General features: G+C 38.1%; 1 protein-coding gene across 2 annotated transcripts in view; it reads right to left on the reverse strand.

The window, feature by feature from the left end:
• Positions 1-22752, reverse strand: part of COL21A1 (collagen type XXI alpha 1 chain) — a 168822-nt gene that overhangs the window by 62409 nt on the left and 83661 nt on the right. For both annotated transcript variants that reach the window (XM_053914309.1, XM_053914308.1), the window contains 2 exons: positions 4448-4501; positions 4302-4355 (listed from right to left, as the gene is read on the reverse strand). In XM_053914309.1, the coding sequence (XP_053770284.1) occupies positions 4302-4355; positions 4448-4501 (108 nt within the window). The remainder of the gene's footprint in view (positions 1-4301; positions 4356-4447; positions 4502-22752) is intronic.

Consider the following 22752-nt stretch of genomic DNA (forward strand, 5'->3'; position numbering starts at 1 on the left):
GGTTTAATCTCCAAAACATATAAAGAACTCATACAACTCAACTCCAGGAAGACAAACAATCCAATCAAAAAATTGGTAAAGGTTCTGAACAGACACTTCTCCAAGGAGGACATACAGAGGGCCCATAGGCATATGAAAAGATGCTCAACATCACTAGCCATCAAAGAGATGCAAATTAAAACCACAATGAGATACCACTTCACACCGGTCAGAATGACCATCATTAATAAATCAACAAACAACAAGTGCTGGCAAGGATGTGGAGAAAAGGGAACCCCAGTGCACTGTTGGCGGGAATGCAGGCTGGTACAGCCACTATGGAAAACAGGATGGAATTTCCTTTAAAAAAAACTAAAAATGTAACTGCCTTTTGACCCAGAGAGTCCACTGCTGGGAATATACCCTAAGAATCCTGAAGCACCAGTTCAAAAGAACTTGCACACCTCTTTGCTCATAACAGCTCTAATTGCCATAGCCAAATTCTGGAAACAGCCTCAGTGCCCATCAGAAGATGAGTGGATCAAAAACTGTAGTACATTTATACAATGGAATACTATGCAGCAGAAACTAAAAAGGAACTCGTACTTTTTGCAACAACATGGATGGAACTGGAAAATATACTAAGTGAAATAAGCCATTTGGTGAAAAACAAATACCATATGTTCTCACTTATAAGAGAATGTAATGAGCAAAATAAACTAATGAGCAAAATGAACCAGAGGCATGGAAACAAGGAACAGACTGACAGTAGCCAGAGGGGAGGGGAGAGGGGGATAATGGTGGAAAGAAGGGGAAGGTAGTCAAACAACATGTATGAATGACCCTTGGACAATGGCGTGGGGATAGATGGTGGGAGGAGGTGGGCTAGGCAGAGGAGGGCAAAGGAGGGGGGGGAATTTGAACAACTGTAATAAAATAACAATTAAAAAAATAAGTTTTTTGAGGAGTCACTATTGGTTGCATCCATGTTTACAAGAGATTAGAATCAAAGAGAATCCAAGATTTACGGGAAGATGGTTCCATTTGCTATAGCTTGCCTCCAAAGCTTTTGTGACTGATGCGTATACTTTAAAGAGGCTATCCATCTCATAAGTTGACCTACAATCATAGTTTTTAGAATTAGGTCCAGATTACTTATATCAGTAATAAAAGAATATGAAAACTAAAATTTTAAAAACCTCATTATTTTAATGTTTTCAATATATGTATTTGTTTTCAAAGAATATATGCTTTGTACAGTAGTATAGGCATGTTATTATGCATATATATGGGACCACATGCCCAAAGGTCTTATACTGCAAAGAATTTGCTATTTAAAGTTTGGTGACCTATGATCTAGAGTGAACTATCTCACCTCCTTTAAGAGAGATGCAGACCATTAATCCTGTTCATGGCACAATCACAGCAACCTAAACTCATTCACCCAGCCCCCTCATCCTCCTAATGTCTCCTTGGTAGGCATTCAGGAATTCTTCTCACAATTCAGGCAATAATGGCAAAGTAGAACACATTTCACTGCCACAAACTATTCTGGACAAAGCAGAAAAATATGGAGAAAAGAAAGCCACATTGAGATCAAGACATTTTATCTCAACTCCCTGATGCCTGAGTAACTTCAGACAAATGATTTAAGTTTTTCACTTCTCAGTTTTCCAAACTGTGAATGAAGAATGGCTCACTTAACAATTAATGTAAAAATAGGCATAGCATGACTTATTCAACTAACTCCATATGCCTTTTGTGAGGATTTCAAATGATAATAATGTGTATAATACAGATGCAAAATATGTCTGAAAATAAAACAGAAAAATGTACACACAGCAGTAAAAGCCTTCAAGCACCCAATACATCACAAGCCTTACACATTTTGGTTGTTTATTTCTCCTCTAAGTAAAAAACAAACGCTAAGTCTTACTCAGGCTCAGGCAATAGTGACTTATTGGGAACTCTCCAAAATGCTCCCTCTCTCTCTAACACAAGGGTGGGCATTTCCCTGGGATTCAGGGATCACCACTGGGCGACTCAGGCCTAGGAAAAGGTAGATGCCTGAGCTCCTACTACAGGGTCACTGCAGAGCTTATCATTGACCACAGAACAGAGTATACCCAAAGTGAAGGTGAGAAGTCAAGTTTAGAACCAAGAAAGTATGAAGCACTCTATAAAAATTCAATAAAAGTTGTAAGTTTCCCAATGATGCCAGTAGAGAAAAATAAAACGGGATAGAAAGAGGCATAGCAGCCAATAAATGAGGCAGGACATGGAATCATCAGTTCTTCATAATAAACTGAGATGCTGGATTCATTACAGAGCCTTAAAATCAAAGAGGGTGAAAGATTAGGAAACAAACCAGACTTTGCAAAAGTATCCAGAGAAGTACTGAAATCCCAAGTCCACACAGGGAAGCACTATATATGGTGGAGGGACACTGGGCCCTGGTTTCTGAGAATATTTAGGGAGGTCACAGCTAGAGCTGTTTTAGAAAAAGAGCATCTGAGGAAAGGATATAGGAAAGAAGAAAAATATGGTACCACTCTTCTCATAAATAGCAGAAAACATTTTTTCAGAAAATCCCTGTTATCACAACAATCCCATGGAATCTTCAGATTCAGATAAAGCAAAATATTTTATAAGAAAATAGAGTGTGTATATGTATATATATTTATTCATTTAATACTGTTTTATTTATGATATTAATTTTAACATGAATTATATCAACATATTAATCATTACTATGCTCATCACCAATATGTTTATATATTTTCTACATAATTGATATTCCTATAAGTTTATATTTAATAATATTAAAATAATAGACTCTACTAAGGAAGGAGAGGAAGGGCACAGGACTGAACACCCCCATGTTCAGAGAATGGAAAGAGGAAGAGTAGATAATACCTAAACTGTGAAAAAGTAACCAATTAAGGCATCAGAAAATATAGGAACATGTGATATCTCAGAACCAAGAGAAGAAAGCATTCCAAGAAGGAGGAAATAACCAATTGTGTCAAACGCTGCTGAGACATCAGACAAGATAGCAGAGATTACTGGAAAACAATGACTGCTGGATTTGGAAGATGGTAGAATTAGTGATCTCCCTATGCAGCGGAAGGTTGGGATAGAAATCCCACTGGCACGGGTTAAAGAGCTAAAGGAAGTGAGAAAGTGAAGAGTAGAGGCACACTCGCACCGTGATGAGAAAGAGAAGTAGGGGGAACTAAAGGAGGCTATCTGGTTGGTTTGAGACGCTCATCCTTTGGGCTACTGACGGGCTGTTTAAGTAGGCTGAATTCAGGGCTCAGCCTGTAACCTGCAGCTGCTTTGTGCCTCTCCCTCCTTTTCCCCACACACCACTGTCTGTGCAGCGGTGTTTTCAGAAAGCTGCACAGGTGGACTACTTTCTCTTTTTGAGAAAGCCATAAAAAAAGTGGCAACTCCGCTAAGCCGGTTCTAACTACTTCTCCCTCCTATGTCACTAATGGCTTTAATGTTTTTAAACATAAAATGCATATAGTCTACATCAGTATTCCTCACATGTAGGTGCTATACACATTATTTTAAAAAGAGGATAATTTTGCAAGGGTTGTAGTTAGAAAATTAGTACAGGTTTTCACCAGGAGCAAAGCAAGAACTTAGAAATAAGATTGCACTTTAGGAATTAAGTTAACAAATCAACATGGGGATCTGAGCAAATAAAAACGGGCATCTTAGATGTGGACCAGCTCCCAGGGCCAATAGGCCTTGACTGGATCCATGGGGAGGAACTAACTTATTAAACATATTTAAAGAATATGTACTTCAATAGGAAGATTGGAAAATTTCAAAGTTGTAAAAAAAAAAAAAAGGAAAGTCAGCACTTTCAATGTTATCTGTACCCACTGAAGCTCTGGGGAGAAGTTCGGTAAAGCTAAAAAGCTAAGCCAATAGGCCATCTGTCAGATAGGAATCTATGATGGACACATGGACATTGGGCTATCTGTGGCTAATAGGGGACACATGCCACTCACTAAATCCTCTGCCTTCTAAGAGGGTGGCTCCCCCACCAACTCCCAGAGCTTAACCACGGGAGAGAACATGGCACCGACATAATGCCAATACTGATACCATTTGACAGCAGCCATCAAGTAGTAACCACTTTCATCTAATAATAACGCCTTTATTAGACAATGGCCACTGACAAATTCCTGAGCCCACAAATGTTGGAATTCGCCACGGTGAACACTATTGAATGGGAGTCATCAGAGGTAAGATCTTTGTCTTTGAGTGACTGAAACATTTGTGTGTGTGTGTGTGTGTGTGTTTACCTTTTCACCATCCCTCCCTGGTTCTCCTTTGTAACCTGGTAGTCCTCGTGCTCCCTAAATTAGCCACAAAACAAAATTCTGTTAATTATGGTTTTTTGGTTCACTAGAAATGCTGTTTCTAAAAGGCACATAAACAGATCACATACTTGCATTCCTGGGGATCCTGGAATACCGGGTGATCCTGGGATTCCCTGATATCCCTACAGAAAAGTAAACAAGAAGCAGTTAATATGTCATCACACTCACAAAGCACAGCCCTGCATTTCAGGATTCACTCCTGTCTCAAGTTTCTTACCCGTCAGACTTCGCTTAGTTTAAGAAACCAAAATAACAAAGTATCAAATGCTTAATAAGAAATTCATACCCTTCAGCCTTTAGGAAAAAAAGGTCTTAGATATCTCTAGATTAATAAAAACATCCAGAAATGCTTCAAGTAAAAGGATGGCTCTGGGATCAAAACATAAAGCCAATGTTCACAGCTCCTAAAAAAATGTACTGCACGTTAGAACATACTCAACATATTCCGGAGAAAAACACCTAAAACTGCAGGATTAACAAATGTAATACATTTTTAAACTACCTGATTAATGACCATCCAAGTTAATCCCTAGAATAAATTAAACCCTGAATGTTATCCTTCAGAGTAAGTCTGTAACGGCCTCTGGATTGCTCCTTTTAGAAAGCTACTGATGTTAATCTCAAGAACATGGCTGTGCCGTGTTCCTCCCCCTCCCAAGAATGAGCTGTCTGCTGAGGCCATGGTCACTTTCATCTCCACCGCTTCTTACACATCCCTCCAGAAACTGGACCCCTGATAAGACAGCACATCTTTTTCAGACAGGAGGAAACTATTCATTCATCACTCAGCACATGGCAACTGAACTCAAAAACACACTTGAAGGCCCTGACATTTATTTAGGTTTCTCAGAGTCAATGTCACTTGGACCACCTGAATGTCACTTGGACCAAAGTCAATGTCACTTGGACCAATGTTAACTTGGACCACCTGAAACCTGCAAACACATTTACCTCTCTTGTTCAGATTCATCTTTCTCAGATCTTACTGTTTGGGTATAGCTTTCTGTTTGTCAACAGTATTGACACAGATCTCACTAGTGTTTCAATTACATTGTCACTGAAACCCAAAAGCTTCATTTCCGCGTGGCTACGTGGCTACTCGGTGGTCTTTACATTTATCCAACCGCTTTTCAGTACCCATTTAGCTGCAGCTTTGGAGACATCACAATTCCATGCTTTTCCAGTCCCGTTTTCAAATATTTCTTCTACTACTCTTTGCTAACTCTAATAACAACGACAACAATAACAGTACAGTGGCTGTCTCAAAAAGACCAGTCACAGATTGTAGTTTTTCTCATTTCACATGCACTTGCATTTCGTATTTTGCAAAATGCTCTCCGTTACTCCCAGAATGATGACGAGTATATAATTTCAATTACCAGCCACCATCCTTTCCTTTATACCCCATTCAGTATTCACAGACTGTATCATTACACTTTATTCAGGATTTCTCCAACTCACATTTTCTTCTTGAGTCCCTTTGCCCAGTCCTAAACATTTTACTCCACCAGCGAATGAGTTTCATAACTGACCTTTCCTTGTTCCATACAAAACAATCAGCAATTTTCAAAACTGCTATACGCTCTCTGGGTTGGCACAGTTTGTGGTCACTGGATTTTGTGCCCCCTTGAGATGAGGAACAAAGTTTAATTCGTTTTTGTACCTCCAGCATTGAACACCATGTTTGGCACATTTTCTGCAAATCAAACACTGGAAGAAATTACCTTCAAGCCATCCACGTGGCACATAAGAGTGAAATATCTCTTTCCCTAAGGAACCACATGACGTTTATGCTCTTTCCATTAGCAAATTGAAACTTTTAGTAATACCATGTGATTCATGTCTTCAAGATTAGTCAGAAAAAAGAAAAAAGTCAATCTGCACAGAATTTGCTCAGCTTTATATCTGCACCACAGTAGTTATCACTGAATCTCCTTCCCCTACCACTTTGGAATCCGTAGTCCGGGAGTTGAATTTCAATGCTATCCCTGTTAGCACATGCCCAAACAGATCTGGGTTACTTGTAAATGCTACCGCCTAGGATGCCCTTTCGGTTCCTCAGAACCTTGCATACACTCTCTGGGGAGTCCAACATGATTCACAACAAATAGGCTCTTATAATTGGAAAAATAAGAATGGCAATGATTTATATACTTATCATGTTCCAGACTAATTAACTCACTTCAACTTCCCAACCACCCTTTAGTGTAGGTTCTACCTTATCCCCATTTTAAAATGAGGGCACCGAAGCACAGAGGTTAAGTGACTGGCCCTGAGTTACATAGATAGTCAGTTGACGGAGCCAGTGGACCCACCCTCAGTCAGAAAACGCTCCATATTAGATCAGATCTTATGATCTGAGAATGAGTAATCAGAGTCAAAGAAACCCACTGAGCCAAACTACTGTTACATTGGTGCTCCGAGAAGCACTCAGAACCCCCAAATCCTGATACAACACAATGCAGTAGAAAGACAATGAATTTGGAAATTGAAAAAGACCTTCAGCTGAATTTTTGCTCCTCCTTTTCTATGGGATATTGGCTAGGTCACTTTGCCTGGACAAACCTTTTTTTTTTTTACCATGATAATACCCATTTTACTTCAGAAAAGAAACAGATGGTGTCGTAGGTGAAAATGCCTGGCAGATGTTAGGGTCTCAATAAATGTACATAAGTTTCTTTCTTTTCTTCAGACAAATGACTATTGTACAAAACTATTAGAACATTTCTGCAGAATGTTATTCTGTAGCCTTAACAGCTACCTTTAATGCATGAAGAATGACAGGTCCAGTATTCATCATCATTATTGAACATTTTTCAACATTCATACAAATCTAATCCTGCACATGTGAACAAAGCTTCAGTGTATGTATTTTTATGGATTTCAAAGAGAGGAAGAGAGAGATTTGTTGTTTCACCTATTCGTGCATTCATTGCTTGATTCCTGTATGTACCCTGACTGGAGACTGAACCCACAACCTTGGTGTATCAGGACAACGCTTCAACCAACTGAGCTACCCATCCAGGGCCAAGGCTTCAGTGTACTTTACAATGGTTCTGCTGGTTTTGATTTTGAAGAACTGCAATACAGGAATAATAAATACTTCCCACAATACTATACCCAAGCTATTATTGTTTTTTACTTAACTTACAATGAGATGAGGTATTGAAAACTTAGTTGTACAAAAAAACTTAAAGATTATTTTAGAAGCTAGAGGAAGCATGATTTATAATAAAATAAAAAACAAAAACCATATCCAAGGTGGGGAATCCCAGGGCAAATTACCAGAAGAAATTGGGTGAAATTCAGAAAAAAAAATTTTGGACTTAAAACCAGGAAAATAAAGGTTAACAGGGAAGAATATTACAACAGAAAAATTTCCAAGAGGAGCAAGAAATAAAATGTTGGTTGACTCATAGCTGGGCTCACTAAAACAAGAAAAATGATAAGTTTTTCTTATAGCTTACTGAGTTTTTATTCTTCTAAATATACAAGTTTCTGTGTTTGTGTGTGTGTGTTTAATTATAACCTTCACATGATCTTTGACTGTTTAATACTTGTCCACACTAATTTTACCATTTTGCAATTATTAGCAGGTCCAAATATCCACACTTCCCCCATCTGCAAATCTTCTGACAGTATTTAACATTTTCCTATGTTCAAAAAATTTTCTTTGTAAATGAGTCATTTTATAGGAAAAAAATATTCTCACTGCCAGATTGTAGGGTTGAAGTATACAGAGTCAATTTACTTTTCTTCCATGATTCATAACTGCAATGCTCCAGGAAAGATATATAGTTTTAAAATGGAAATTGGTAATAAAACCATCAAATGTGCAAGGGTCACACTGTCTTTGGAGCCCAATCATAATCAAACTATAAAACAGTCTGCCAGTATAAATATATAGATTTTTTAAGTAGTCAGAAGGGCAAAGTGGTTTCTTTTAAATACTCTGAATAAAAATAAGAATAAAATCCAAAGAAATTATCCGAGATATCACTCTTATTTTTTTAAATGTATGAATGTGATTTAAAGTTTATTTTATTATACAATTTTCTTCAAAGTTTTCCAAAATTCCAACAGATATTCTTAGGTACACAGCCAGGGTAACTAGGTAACCAAAATCAAGTGTATATTTTTAATATCCACTATGGATTCTTCTAGTCATTGGCAGACTTTATAGCACTATACAATGAAATTTCAAGAATATTCATGAATCTCTGTCTTTCAATATGTATAACTAATACAGAAACTAGTTTGCCATCCAAGCCAAGTAGCTTAAATGATTTAACTGACCAGATTACTTGACAAAAGAGCATATTAATGTATAAAATTACACCTGAGTGAAGTTCTAGAAAAGAACTGTGATGCTGTGGGAGGAGAAGAACAGACAGGCAAGAGAAGCTTTCTGAGGACATAAGCACAAAGGAACACTGAAGAAAGCACAACACATACAAGGGGGGGCCCCCAAGTGGAATATATTTATTAAAAGTGTGTATTTATTCTTACATGTTTAAACTTCAGTCACCTTTAAGTGCTCTCCATTTAATGCAATACACCTATCGAGACATTTTTTCTGCTGCTCAGAACAGTTTCTGAACTCATCGATTTTAATGCCTTTTAGTGCTTCTTCCATTTTTTATTTCACCTCTTCCACAAAGATTCCCTTTGAGGACTTTCTTCATCCAGGAAAAAAAAAAGTATTTTGGGGTGAGATTGGGTGAATAGGGAGGGTGGGGCATGGGAGTCTTGCCATTTTTGATCAAAAACTGCTGGATCCTCAGCATGGTGCAGAAAGGTGCACTCATAAATCATCCATCGTAAAATGGACAAATGCAGTGAGTCTTGAAAAAAAATTCACTGAAGCCTATAGCACACAGCCTCTCACAACACCAGCTAGTACACTGATACAGATGGGCTCATAGACCACTCAGCTAGTGAGGGAAGCCTGTTCTACAAGGTGATCACCGTCTAGAAGATTATTCTGGGTTTGGGGGGTCCCCCTTCATAATAGGCTCCCTTCAGTGTGCCATGCAGCATGAGAAGTTGAGCCATCGTCCTGGAGACGAAAGAAGAGATATATGTATGCATGCTGCACACAACACTGGAATGACAGACTGGAAGTTACATGTCCAGCTGTGGTTCTTATGAAGGACTCTGAACTTTATCCAAGCCACTAAACTAGGGGGTCACACATTCAGACTTGAGCTTTTAAGAGCTCACTTGCTATACTCTGGAGGGTAGATTAAATGGGGCAAGAAAAAGCATGAAGACCATACAGGAGGTTCCTGCAGGGAAGAGATAACAGTAGGTAGAATCTGAGTCCATTCTAGGTGCATGTAGTCTAATCTGAGGATGGGTCACAGGAGGTGAGGAATGTGGAGTTGTAGAATGATGCCCAGGATTCTGGCTTGGGCAGCAGGGTGGCTGATGAAGTCACTGACTCAGGGAGGGACTCTGGAGGAAAATATAGTTTCATTGATTACAGAATAGGAAGTAGTACAAATTTTTAAATAATATTTGTATGGGCTAAGATTTATTATTTATATTTGACAATAAAAACTATACGCTTCTGTGGGGGAAAAACAGAATTGCCACTTCAAATTAAAGCAAACTATGTTTACTATAAATGAAATTTAATCTAAATCTAATCCTTCCTCACTTAGATAAAGGTGGATGGGTGATAAATACAAGGCAACATCATCTGTTTTTCATTAATAATTAGCCTTGAGCTAAGCACATAAAAAAAAAAAAAAACAACAACACTGTCCACCACTGGCAAATAATCTCTGCAGATAGACTCCAGTTCTGAGATTCAAAGAACTTAATCAAGTTTAGATAAATTACCTCATTTTCCAAGTAAGTTTACACTTAAAATTATACTAAGCTTATTTCAAAATGAGAATGCACCACTTTTTAAAGAAACTGATACCACTTTTTTGTCTTGTATTTTTACACTTGAAACCTATATAATTTTATTAACCAATGTCACTCCAATATATTTAATTTAAAAATCCTCTTGAATGATGGGTCATGGCTAGGTTCTTATACTGTAAATTTTTCCATCAATGTTTTCCCTTATTTTAGTATTCATCAATAATTTTTTATTGTTTAAGTACGGTTGTCTCCATTTTCCCCCTGCCATGCCCCCAACCCCCACCATCCCCACCTCCCATCCTCTATCCTCTATCCTAAACCCCTTTGGCTTTGTCCACATGTCCTTTATACATGTTCCTTGATGAATCTTCCCATTTTTCCCCCACTATCCCTGCCCACCTCCCTTCTGGTACTGTCAGGTTATTCTTAATTTCAATGTCTCTGGTTATATTTTGCTTGCTTGTTTTGTTGATTAGGTTCCACTTATAGGTGCGATCATATGGTATTTGTCTTTCGCCACCTGGGTTATTTTACTCCCAACCTAAATCTCTAGTAATTATGCTTTATATTCAAAGGGAGGTGACCAATAGCTAATCCCATTTCCTCTCCTGCTGTTTTGCAATATTTTTCAATAATACTTACCATCATCTGATATTATTTACTTATTTTTTTAATTATTATTGTGGATTGATTACCTGTCTCTCCCCAATAGAATGTGACCTCAATATAGCAGGAGTTTCTGTCTACTGTGTTCACTGCTATATTTCCTTAGCCTGGAAGAGTGGCAGGAACAGAGTAAATACACGATGAATATCGTGTATATGACCAGATGAATGAAAGAATGAATAAATAACCAAACAAACATAGAAATAAGGGCGGACAAAAGTAGGTTGACAGTTGTAATACAAATAAATAATACAATAATAAATTCTGTTTTACGTATTCACAAATGTCAACCTACCTTTGCCCACCCACCCCTGTATTTACTGAGTCCAACTGGTCACTAACACTGAAGGCTCTAAAAATAATCAAAAGAAGACACAATATGAGCATGAATTTACCTTTAAAATCACAAATGCTAAATATATAACTAAACAATTTCTTAATTTAATTAAATATACCAATGACAGCATAAATATGATGTTTATGTACACATCATTATTGTATATACTACATATAATATATAAAATATAAGAAGTCTATTTAAGAGATACATCATATGAATATGGAAAGATCCATGTATGAGATTTATATGAGGGGAGTGTTGGAGAAAACTGATTCAGCTAGTAACTAAGCACTGTCTAGGAAAGCTTCATGGAAGAAGTAAACAATATTTTATTATGGAAAAGGAAGATAAACTGCCCAAGTGCAGAATAATTCATTCAAGGCAAATGGCTCATATTTTAGTTTATGCAGCGAGACTCTCATGAGGGGGAGTGGGTGTCTGTGTATGTGTAACAGGAGGGGGAAGCAGTGAGACAATAAGTGCTTTTGCTGAGGAACTCAAAATGAGGTGAAGTGAGAGTTCAGGTAGAAACGATTCTCTCTAGAAGGATGTCTTTTATACACTTCATAATTAAGTTTCCTCTGGTAATTCTCTTTCCACGCCAAATAATAGCCATTTCTTTGGCTTTCATCCTAATGTATTCCGTCTCCCAGGTCTTTAATCTGCATGGCTCTCAGCCCTAAAATTCCCACAGCTCTTAAACTGTAGAGTCCACAATTGGCACTTATTCAGTTAAGAGTCTGAAAAAAGAAGAACATAAAAAGCTTGTCTCATGGGTCCTATTGTTCTGCTATTGATTATTCACCCCTGTCAAGTGCACTCTGCAAGCATCAGTTCTAGTTTTCCCCCACCCCCTTTCCTCTTATTCTCTGCAATCATTCCTTGTATTTTAAAACAGTATCTCTTGTTTAGATTGCACCTGAAGTACAGTAAATCCTCCCTGCAGGCTGAGTTCTAATCTCCTGCAGTTAGTCTCTTCTGAATGAAATCCAGATCCTACACATCCCTAATGTGTTGTATCCCAAACCCAATCCAAAAGCAGGACTGTCATCTTTCTTAATATAGACATTATCTGTCTCCTAATGATGCCAAAAGTTCCATCATTCCTTCAGGCATTCCCACACATATGTTGATCCCTTTTCACCAAGGTCAAATTTAAATGACTTCTTCCAGACAAATAAAAGCCATATGTTTACTCCACTTGAATTTTGCTGTGTTAAAATAGCCATTCTCCAACTTTGCCAATTTTTTTTGGATTTTCATGTCACCCCAAACACCAAAATAAATTCCAAAAATGAAACCAAGAATGTAAAATTCTTTAAAAAATAAAAATAGAAAATGAATATTGAGTATCTCACACTCAAAAAATAAAAACACTAGATGAAACTACAAAAAAAATTTAATTGTGGGAAAATTTTACATTTCTAACAACTAAAAACAAAATTATAAACCAAATAAATACAACAAATATTTACAATATATAGATAGATATGTAGATAAAAGGATGAATTCCTTTCATGTATAAGAAGCTTTTACTAACTAATATGGAAAATGCTATCACCCCTGTAGAAAATGGGTAAAGGACCAGAAAGTACACTTCACAAAAATGGAACTCACCCTGTCTGTCAGATTTCTATATTCGACTACTCACTGAAAATTTCTACTTGAACAACTAACATAAAAATTGCATATATCCACTTTGGTTTCTCCCTGTTTACCACTGGTGCCTTTTAAGCTGCTATCCCGGTGATGGAGCTCAGAGGGAGTGAGTCTGAATAACTGTAATTTTGATATGGTTGTGTGAAGACTTGAGCCATGCCTGCCTATGCTGCCATCTTGGTCAGAAGTCCAGAACTGTAAATCTTAAATCACAAAAAAAGTAGGTGGGAGCTGTAAACACCAGTACAAATGCTGGAAGAGGAAACCCACCAACAAAGGAGCCAACAGATAACAATGGCAGAAGGTGAAGGAGGGAGTGGAAGCCACACTAACCTCCACCCAGGACCGATCTGGAAATACAACTAAATGGTGGAGAAACTACCCAGAACAAACAACTGAACAATAGTGAGAAAGAAGCCTCAAAACCTCATACAGGCAGAATAACGAGCTCCAACACAACCTGTCTACACCTGCGCAACAGAATACAAGATGTGGTGGATGGAGACCCTCAGTTAACCAGCTGGAGGGAAGGACCCATCAAAGAAAGACCCAACAACAAGTAAAACCAAAAGGCATATAGAGAGCCAACATAAACAACAGTCCAAGACCAGCGAGCTCAGGAGATGGAGGAGACTGCACTACTGAATCTCACAGGTCTTCTTCCGTAGAAGTTCACACCATAAATCCAGGGGGTCAGAAAAGATCAATTTAAGAAGCAGAGGCTAACAAGAAGAGTCTCACAAACAATGGGAAGACAAAGAAACAATCCCCAAATGAAAGGAAACAAGGAAGTCTCAGAAACAATGCTAAATGAAATAGAGGCAAGTCAACTACCAGGTATTGAGTTCAAAGCAATGGTTATAAGGAAGCTCAATGAGCTCACAGAGAATTATCAAAAACTACAGGGAAACTACAATGAACTCATTGCAAACTATATCAACATGAAAAAGGAAACAGAAACTATTAAAAAGTGCCAAGGGGAAATGAAGAATACACTTTCTGAACTGAAGAACACAGTAGAAGGAATCAGAGGCAGGCTTGATGAAGCAGAGGATCAGATCAGCAAGCTGGAGGATAAGGTAGAAAAAAAATACCCAGAAAGAGCACGAAAAGGAAAAAAGACTCAGAAAGAATGAAGAGGGGTTAAGGGAAATGTAGAACAACATGAAACATAATAATATCCATATAATAGGGATACCAGAAGGAGAAGAAGAGAAAGGGATAGAAAACTTGTTTGGAAAAGTAGTGATGGAAAACTTCCCTAATTTGATGAGAGAAAAAGTCACACAAATCCAGGAAACACAGAGAGTCCCAATCAAGAGGAACCCAAAGAGGACCACTTCAAGACACATCATAATTAAAATGGCAAAATTCCAAGACAAAGAGAGAATCTTAAAGGCAGCAAGGGAGAAACAGGAAGTAATATACAAGGGTGCCCCAATAAGACTAGCAGCTGACTTCTAAATGGAAACGCTCCAAACCAGAAGGGAATGGCAAGGAATATTCCAAGTAATGAAAACCAGAGGACTGCAACCATGACTACTCTATCCAGCAAGGTTCTCAATTAAAATGAAAGGCCAAATAAGGAACTTCCCAGACAAAAGAAGCCTCAAAGAATGTAACCGCAAGAGATGCTAAATCTGCTTTAAGAACAGGAAGAAAAACAGTGAGAGAGAGGAACACAGGTATGAAAAATGGCAATGAATAACTACCTATCAATAATAACCTTAAACATAAACAGGTTAAATGCTCAATCAAAAGACATAGAATAGTTGAATGGATAAGAAAGCATGACCCACACATATGCTGTCTACAAGAAACCCACCTCAGAACAAAAGACCTATACAGACTGAAAGTGAAGGGCTGGAAACAAATATTCCAAGCAAATGGACAGGAAAAAAAAGCCAGGGTAGAAATACTCATATCAGACAAAACAGACTTCAAAAAAAGCCATAAAAAGAGACCCAGAAGGTTACTTCATTATACTCAAGGGAAGAATTCATCAAGAAGACATAAACATTGTAAATATATATGCAGACAACATAGGAGCACCCAAATACATAAAGAAAATCTTGGAGGACTTCAAGAAAGATATTGACAGGAACACAACTATAGTAGGAGATTTCAACATCCCATTGTCAAAAATGGATAGATCTTCCAAACAAAATATCAACAAAGATATTGTGTCATTGAACAATGCCTTAGATCAAATGGACTTAACTGATATATATAGAGCCTTTTATCCCAAAGAAACAAAATGCACATGCCTTTCAAATGCACTTGGAACATTTTCAAAAGTAGACCACATGATAGGACACAAAACAAGCCTCAACAAATTCAAGAAAATTGAAATCATGTCAAGCATTTTCTCTGACCACAAGGGACTGAAACTAGAAACCAACCTCAAAGGAAAAAACCCAAGACATTCAAACTCATGGAGATTGAATAGCATGCTATTAAACAATGAATCGGTCAAGAAGGGGATCAAGAAAGAAATCAAAAAGTTTCTGGAAACAAATGAAAATGAACTCACAACAGTCCAAACCCCATGGGACACAGAGAAGGCAGTCCTGAGGGGGAAGTTTATAGCGATACAGGCCTACCTTAAAAAGATATAAACATTTCAAATAAACAACCTAACCCTACACCTACAAGAACTCAAGGAAAAACAACAAAGACAGCCCAGAACAAGTAGAAGGAAGGAAATATCCAAGATCAGAGCAGAGTTAAATGACATAGAGACTAAAAGCACAATTCTAAGGATCAATAAATGCAGGAGCTGATTCTTTGAAAAGATAAACAAAATCGACAAGCCTTTAAGCAGACTCATCAAGAAGACGAGAGAACCCAAATAAACACAATCAGAAATGAAAGAGGAGAGATTACAACTGATACCACAGAAATACAAAGGATTGTAAGAATTACTATGAAGAACTATATGCCAAGAAATTTGAAAACCTAGGTGAAATGGACAAATTTCCAGAAAAATATAATCTTCCAAAACGGAATGAAGAAGTAGCAGAAAGCCTGAACAGACCAATAACAGCTGATGAAACTGAAGCAGTAATCAAAAAGCTCCCAATACCAGATGCTTTCACAGGAGAATTTTACAAAACATTGAAGGATGAGTTAACCCCTGTCCATCACAGATTATTCCAAAAAAAATTCAAGAAGATGGAAGACTCCCAAACTCTTAGTATGAAGCCAGCATCATCCTAATCCCAAAACCAGATAAAGACATAACAAAGAAAGAAAACTTCAGGACAATATTGCTGATGAACATAGATGCTAAAATTCTCAAAATATTGCCAAACCGCATCCAGCAATACATTAAAAAGATCATATTCCATGATCAAGTGGGATTCATCCCAGGGATGCAAGGATGGTACAATATCTGCAAATCAATAAATGTAATACATCACATAAACAAAACTCACATAATCATATCAATAGATGCAGAAAAGGTATTTGATAAGATACATCACCCATTTATGATAAAAACACTGAGAAAAGTGGGAATACAAAGGAGCATTCCTCAACATAATAAAGGCCATATATGAGAGACCTACAGCCAACATCATACTCAATGGCCAAAAACTTAGAGCTTTCCCACTAAGATCAGGAACAAGACAAGGAGGCCTGCTTTTACTACTCCTATTCAACATAGTATTGAAAGTCCTAGCCACAGCAATCAGACAAAAATAATAATAATAATACTAAAAATAAAAATAAAAGGCATCCAAATCGGAAAGGAGGAAGCAAAACTGTCATTGCTTACAGATGACATAATAGTGTACATAGAAAATCCTATAGACTCCACCAAAAAACAATTTGACCTAATAAGTGAATTTGGCAAAACAGCCAGATGCAAAGTCAATATTCAGAAATCACAGGCACTTTTGTACACCAACAATGTAATATCAGAAACAGAAATCAGGAAAAAAATCCCGTTTGATATAGCAACAAGAAAAATAAAATACCTAGGAATAAACCTAACCAACAAGGTAAAAGACCTGCACTCAGAAAACTACACAACACTGAAGAAAGAAATTAAGGAAGACACAAACAAGTGGAAGCATGTACCATGTTCACGGATTGGAAGAATTAACATCATCAAAATGTCCCTACTACCCAAAGTGATTTATAGATTCAATGCAATCCCTATTAAAGCACCAGTGACATATTTCACAGATAGGACAAACATTTTAGAAATTTATATGGAGCCATAAATGACCCCGAATAGCTGCAGCAATTTTGAGAAAGAAGAATGAAGTAGGAGGGATGACAATACCTGATATGAAAGTGTATTAGAAGGCCACTGTAAAACAGCCTGGTACTGGCATAAGAACAGACACATAGACCAATGGAACAGAACTGGGAGCCCAGAAATAAACCCAAGTCTCTAGGGTCAATTAATTTTTGACAAACAGGGAAGAAGCATAAAATGGAGTAAAAATAGCCTCTTCAACAAATGGTGTTGGGAGATCTGGAGAGCTACAGGCAAAAAAAAGAAACTCGATCACCAACTTACACCATACACAAAAATAAATTCAAGGTGGATAAAAGGCTTAAACATAAGTCATGACACCATAAAAGTACTAGAGTAAAACAGCAGGAAAATCTCAGACATTCCATGCAGCAACATCTTCACTGATATGTCCCCTAAACAAAGGGACATAAAGGAAAGAATAAACAAATGGGACCTCATGAAATTAAAAAGCTTCTGCATAGCTAAAGGAAACAGCATTAAAATTAAAAGAGAACCTACTATATGGGAAAACAAATTTGCCAATGATACCCCAGGCAAGGGTTTGATCTCCAAAATATATAAAGAACTCATGAGACTCCACTCCAGGAAGAAAAATGACCCAATTAATAAATAGGCAAAACTCTTAAACAGACACTTCTCCAAAGAGGACCTACAAAGGGCCCAGAAACATATGAAAAGATGCTCAACATCACTAGCCATCAGAGAGATGCAAATTAAAACCACAACGAGATACCACTTCACACTGGTCAGAATGGCCATCATTAACAAATCAACAAACAAGTGTTGGAGAGGATGGGGAGAAAAGGGAACCCTAGTGCACTGTTGGTGGGAATGCAGACTGGTGTAGCCACTGTGGAAAACAGTATGGAATTTCCTCAGAAAACTAAAAATGGAACTGCCTTTTGACCCAGCAATTCCACTGCTGGGATTATATCCTAAGAACCCTAAAACACCAAAAGAACCTATGCACCCCAATGTTCATAGCAGCACAACTCACAATAGCCAAGTGCTGAAAGCAACTTAAGTGCCCATCAGTAAATGAGTGGATCAAAAAACTATGGTATATTTACACAATGGAATACTATGCAGCAGAGAGACAGAAGGAGCTCCTACCCTTCACGACAGTATGGATGGAACTGGAGAGCATTATGTTAAGCGAAATAAGCCAGGTAGTGAGGTACAAATACCATATGATCTCACCTTTAACTGGAACATAATCAACAAAAGAAAAAAGCAAGCAAAATATAACCAGAGACATTGAAATTAAGAACAATCTGACAGTAACCAGAGGGGTGGTGGGAGGGAATAATAGGGGGAAGGGTTTTCAGGAACTCCTATAAAGGACACATGGACAAAACCAAGGGGGAGGGTGGTAACAAGGGAGGGAGGTGGGTTTGCCTGGGGTAGGGGAGAGTGGCAGGAGGGAAATGTAGACAACTGTAATTGAACAACAATAAAATAATTTTAAAAAATGAATATACCAAGAGACTGACAAACAAAATAGAAACAGAGGCATAGACACATGGAACAGACTGACAGCTGTCAGAAGGAAGGAGAGTGGGAGAGATTAGATGAAAGAAGAGGAAGTGATTAGCCAAAGAACATACATGTATAACTCATAGACACAGACAACAGCATGGTAAGGCCAGGGGGGTGTGGGGTCTGCATGGAAGCAGGCAAAGGAAGGGAAATGGGATCATCTGTAATAGTGTCAACAATAAAAATTAAGAAAAAATTGTGGGTATATGTGTGTGTGTGTATAGGACACACACATACATACATACACACATATACATATACATATACACACAATATGAAAACACACAATAAACAAAAAAGTTAATATATCCAAAACTAAACTCCAGATTTCTCTTGCCCAATTCCATCCTTCCACATCTCACTGGAGTCTCCTTTGACTTCTCTCTTAAATTTACATCCAATACATCAGCAAATCCCATCAGCCCTAACTTCAAAATGTCTCCAGAATGTAAGTAGTAGTTCTCTTTACCTCACTACTGCTAACCTGAGGCTAGCTGGCCCCCATCATCTTGCTCCTGGAATGTCTCAAGAGCCTCCTGACTGTTTTCACTGCCTTTACTTCCATCATCCTAAAATCTGTTCTCAACCAAAAAGTCAGAGTAATTCTTTTAAAAAAAAGTTACATCACATCAACCCTTTACTCAAGACCCTAACATGGCTCTTGAGTTCACTCCAGCTGACAGCCAAAGCCATCACAATGGCCTAAAGAACTGTACTTCATCTCCTCTCCTCTCTCCCTCCTACATAAATAAGTTCATCTCCTACGATCCTGCCCCTACCCTCTCTTTATTCATGAATCGATAAAGACATGTGACTCAGAAATTCGCCATCTGCGCTGACTACACTCCTGTAAGGTTTAACCCTCCCTAGTAAGCTGGCCAGTTTCTAGAAACTGTAGACCACTGAGGGGCACACTGAGGAAGGCGGGGACAAGGTGGAATATGGCTGCATCACTAAGTGTGACCCACTTTAAGTCTATTGGTAGCAGTATTCTGTCAATCACTTCTTAAGGTCAATGATATGAGCAATCATCTCCAGAATTTTGTAGCTTAATCTAATGTCCCATTCTTAGCAAATACGATGGCCTTCATGGAATCTCAGAAAATCATTACTGGAGAGAACCTGGGCCTCATCTAGCATCATGTTCCAGATTAAGAAACAGGGGCCCTTAGTAGCAAAGCAACTTTTAAAAGCAAAGTGGAAAGACTTTCAAGGATCATTTCTATAGTTCGTTAAAAGCAAAGTAGAGGGCAAAATAGCTACAGATCTGTCAACCAGCTAAGGCTTTGGTTTCAGTAAAGTACTTTACTTCATGAAAAGAATTAATAATGACAGAAAACAGAAATGAGCACTATAAAAATATAAACTTCTACAAAATCATAAATAGTCCTAGTACATGTTTGCACACATGGCATTCTTTGAAAATCAATGTCATATCAGTACAATGTCTGTAATCGTTCTACTCTGATTACCTACCAGGACATATAAATATTTCCCTGCCTCTCTTTTAATAATGATAAAAGAATAAAATAGTAATACATTCAGCCACTGTGCTGATAGAAGTTATCTAACTGATAGAGAAATGAGAAAGGAGTGGAAGGACTTTTAAATAGTTCTTTAATTTTGGCTGAAGGCATTTTCCTTATGAAAATTAGTATTTCTCCAGAGTGGAATAATTTACTATTTAAAGCTCTGGTTGACTTGGCCTGGTTATAATGAGAAAGAGACTCAAATTGCTTATTGAGGGGGGTTGCACAGAACTAAATCCAAACAAAGCAGAATTCCCTTCGAATTGTTCCATCCAAGTTTCCTTGGTCCAGATGGCTTCAATTGCCAGCCAGAGGCTCCACCCACACCTTCCCACTCCTGCTGTGCGCTGGCCCTGGACACACAATAATGACCCTCAGCTGTTCTGGCTCCCAGGCTCACTTTCTCTTCCTGCCTGGCCACCCAATCTCCTATCTCCTGCAGAGAGAAAGAAACAGGGGGACAGGAGGATAGTTAAGAAAAAGTTATATCTCTGGGTAAATAGGGTTTGGTTTAGTATATCAGTTTTCTATTGCTGCTGTACCAAATTACCGCAAGCATAGAAACTTAACTTGGAGTTCTGCAGATATGAGCCTAGAAATGGGTCTTAGGGAGCTCAACCCACAGTGTCAGGGGGGCTGTGTTCCTTTTAGAGGGTCTAGGGGAGAACCCGTTCTTTCCTCTTCCAAATTCTAGAGGCTGCTTCACTTTGATTCCTGCTTCGATCATCACCTCTCCTTCTCTGACTCTGGTATTCCTGCTTCCCACTTATCAGGACTCTTGTGATTACACCGAGCCCCTCAGCTAAACCAGGATAATCCCTGCACCTCAATTTAATTTAATCCTCAATTTAATCATGTGTGTAAAGTCCCTTCTGCCATGAAAGGTTTTCTAGCTACCAGTTGGTTTGTTCTTTCTTTAACATCAGATATCATTTAACACCATCTAACATGTAATATTTTCTGACATCTCTTGTCAAATTCTACATAGCTATATCAATACATAAAATCATATATATAAACACAAAAACATATACATGTACTAAAGGAGATAGGACAATAAGTCTACTATAGCTTAAATGAGAGTCATATCTGTGACTCTCATTAAATAGAGTAATATCTGTGATTATTGTATCAGGCTAATTAAAACAAATTTCCAGTACTTCATTTCTGGCAAGTTATTAAGAAAGAAAAAGCATGAAGCAAACGAGCACTGATGGTCTGTGGAAGGTCTGCTCGGCACTCACTTCCAAATATTGCCCAGGACTTAAAACCACTGAGAAACAAAAGCCTAAATAATTTAGCAGCATTGTCAAGGGAGCTCTGTATCACGGTGAGGTGCCAGCAGGTGAAACTTCAGCATGGACTTGGGACAGCATGAAGCTGTCAGGAATAGAAAGTACGGCCCAGGGAAGGGGTCTCAGGCAAAGGAAGGCTCATATTTATAAAACTCATCTGTCAGTATGATTAGGTCAGAAATCATATACGACTTCAGGCTTCTCTGTGGTGCGATTAGGAGTTGCAGTGAGGGAATGTAACAAATTCACATGACCCTGTAAGTTAAAGTGAGCCAGGGATGGATTATAAAAGAAACCACAGGCTAATGTTGGGAGATTACAGGCGTTAAGGAGAAAGGCAAAGGGGAGATGTTCATTTTATTCAATTCAAAATAGAAGCAGTTTGATAACAAATTTATCATCCTGTATCCTGAAATATATCACCTAACAATCCCTCTACTTATTGGCATGGCACTCCAGCCCATGAGTTTAACTACCCATATTCTTAGTCAGGACAAACTCCCCTCTTGCAGCTGGAACCAATGCTTTCCCAACATGAAAGGATTTTCTTTCTGAAAATATCTCAAATATCCCAAATCATAAATTTTCCCCTTCTGCTTCATTTTCTTCATCATAGAAAATGCAATAACATCTCCCATCTTTTCAAAATCCCTTTTCCCCACATCTTCCCCATGCCAGTACTCCATTCCTCTGCTCTTCATTATGTCCCTCAGAATAAGCATCTATATTCACTGTTGCCATTTTATTGCCCCTTGTCAACTCGCTCAAACCTATTTCAATCCAGCTTTTCTACTGCCTGTCCCTGAAACCCCATTTATCAACTCCTCAGTTGGGTCCACACAGCAAATCCACTGGTCTAGGCATAGATCTCACTTTTCTCAACCTATTAACAACAATGACACAACTGATCGCTCCCTTCTTAAAATGCTTTCTTCACTTGTCTCCTGGGATGCCACATTTTCCTGGCTTTCCTCCAGATTCACTGATCATTCTTCCCTAATTTCCTTGGTTGTACCCTCTCTTTATTCTGTGTACGAGAGCCCTAAGCTCAGTCCACTGCAACCTTCTCTTCTCCAGTTATTTGTACTTGTTCCCTAAATAATTTCATCCACTTTGGTGGCTTTAGTACGTCTACATGCTAAAAGGTCCTAACTGTGTATTTTCATTCTCAAACATATCCCTGAACTCAACATTCCTA

This window comes from Desmodus rotundus, chromosome 11, assembly GCF_022682495.2.
Source record: "Desmodus rotundus isolate HL8 chromosome 11, HLdesRot8A.1, whole genome shotgun sequence".
NCBI classification, from domain to species: domain Eukaryota; kingdom Metazoa; phylum Chordata; class Mammalia; order Chiroptera; family Phyllostomidae; genus Desmodus; species Desmodus rotundus.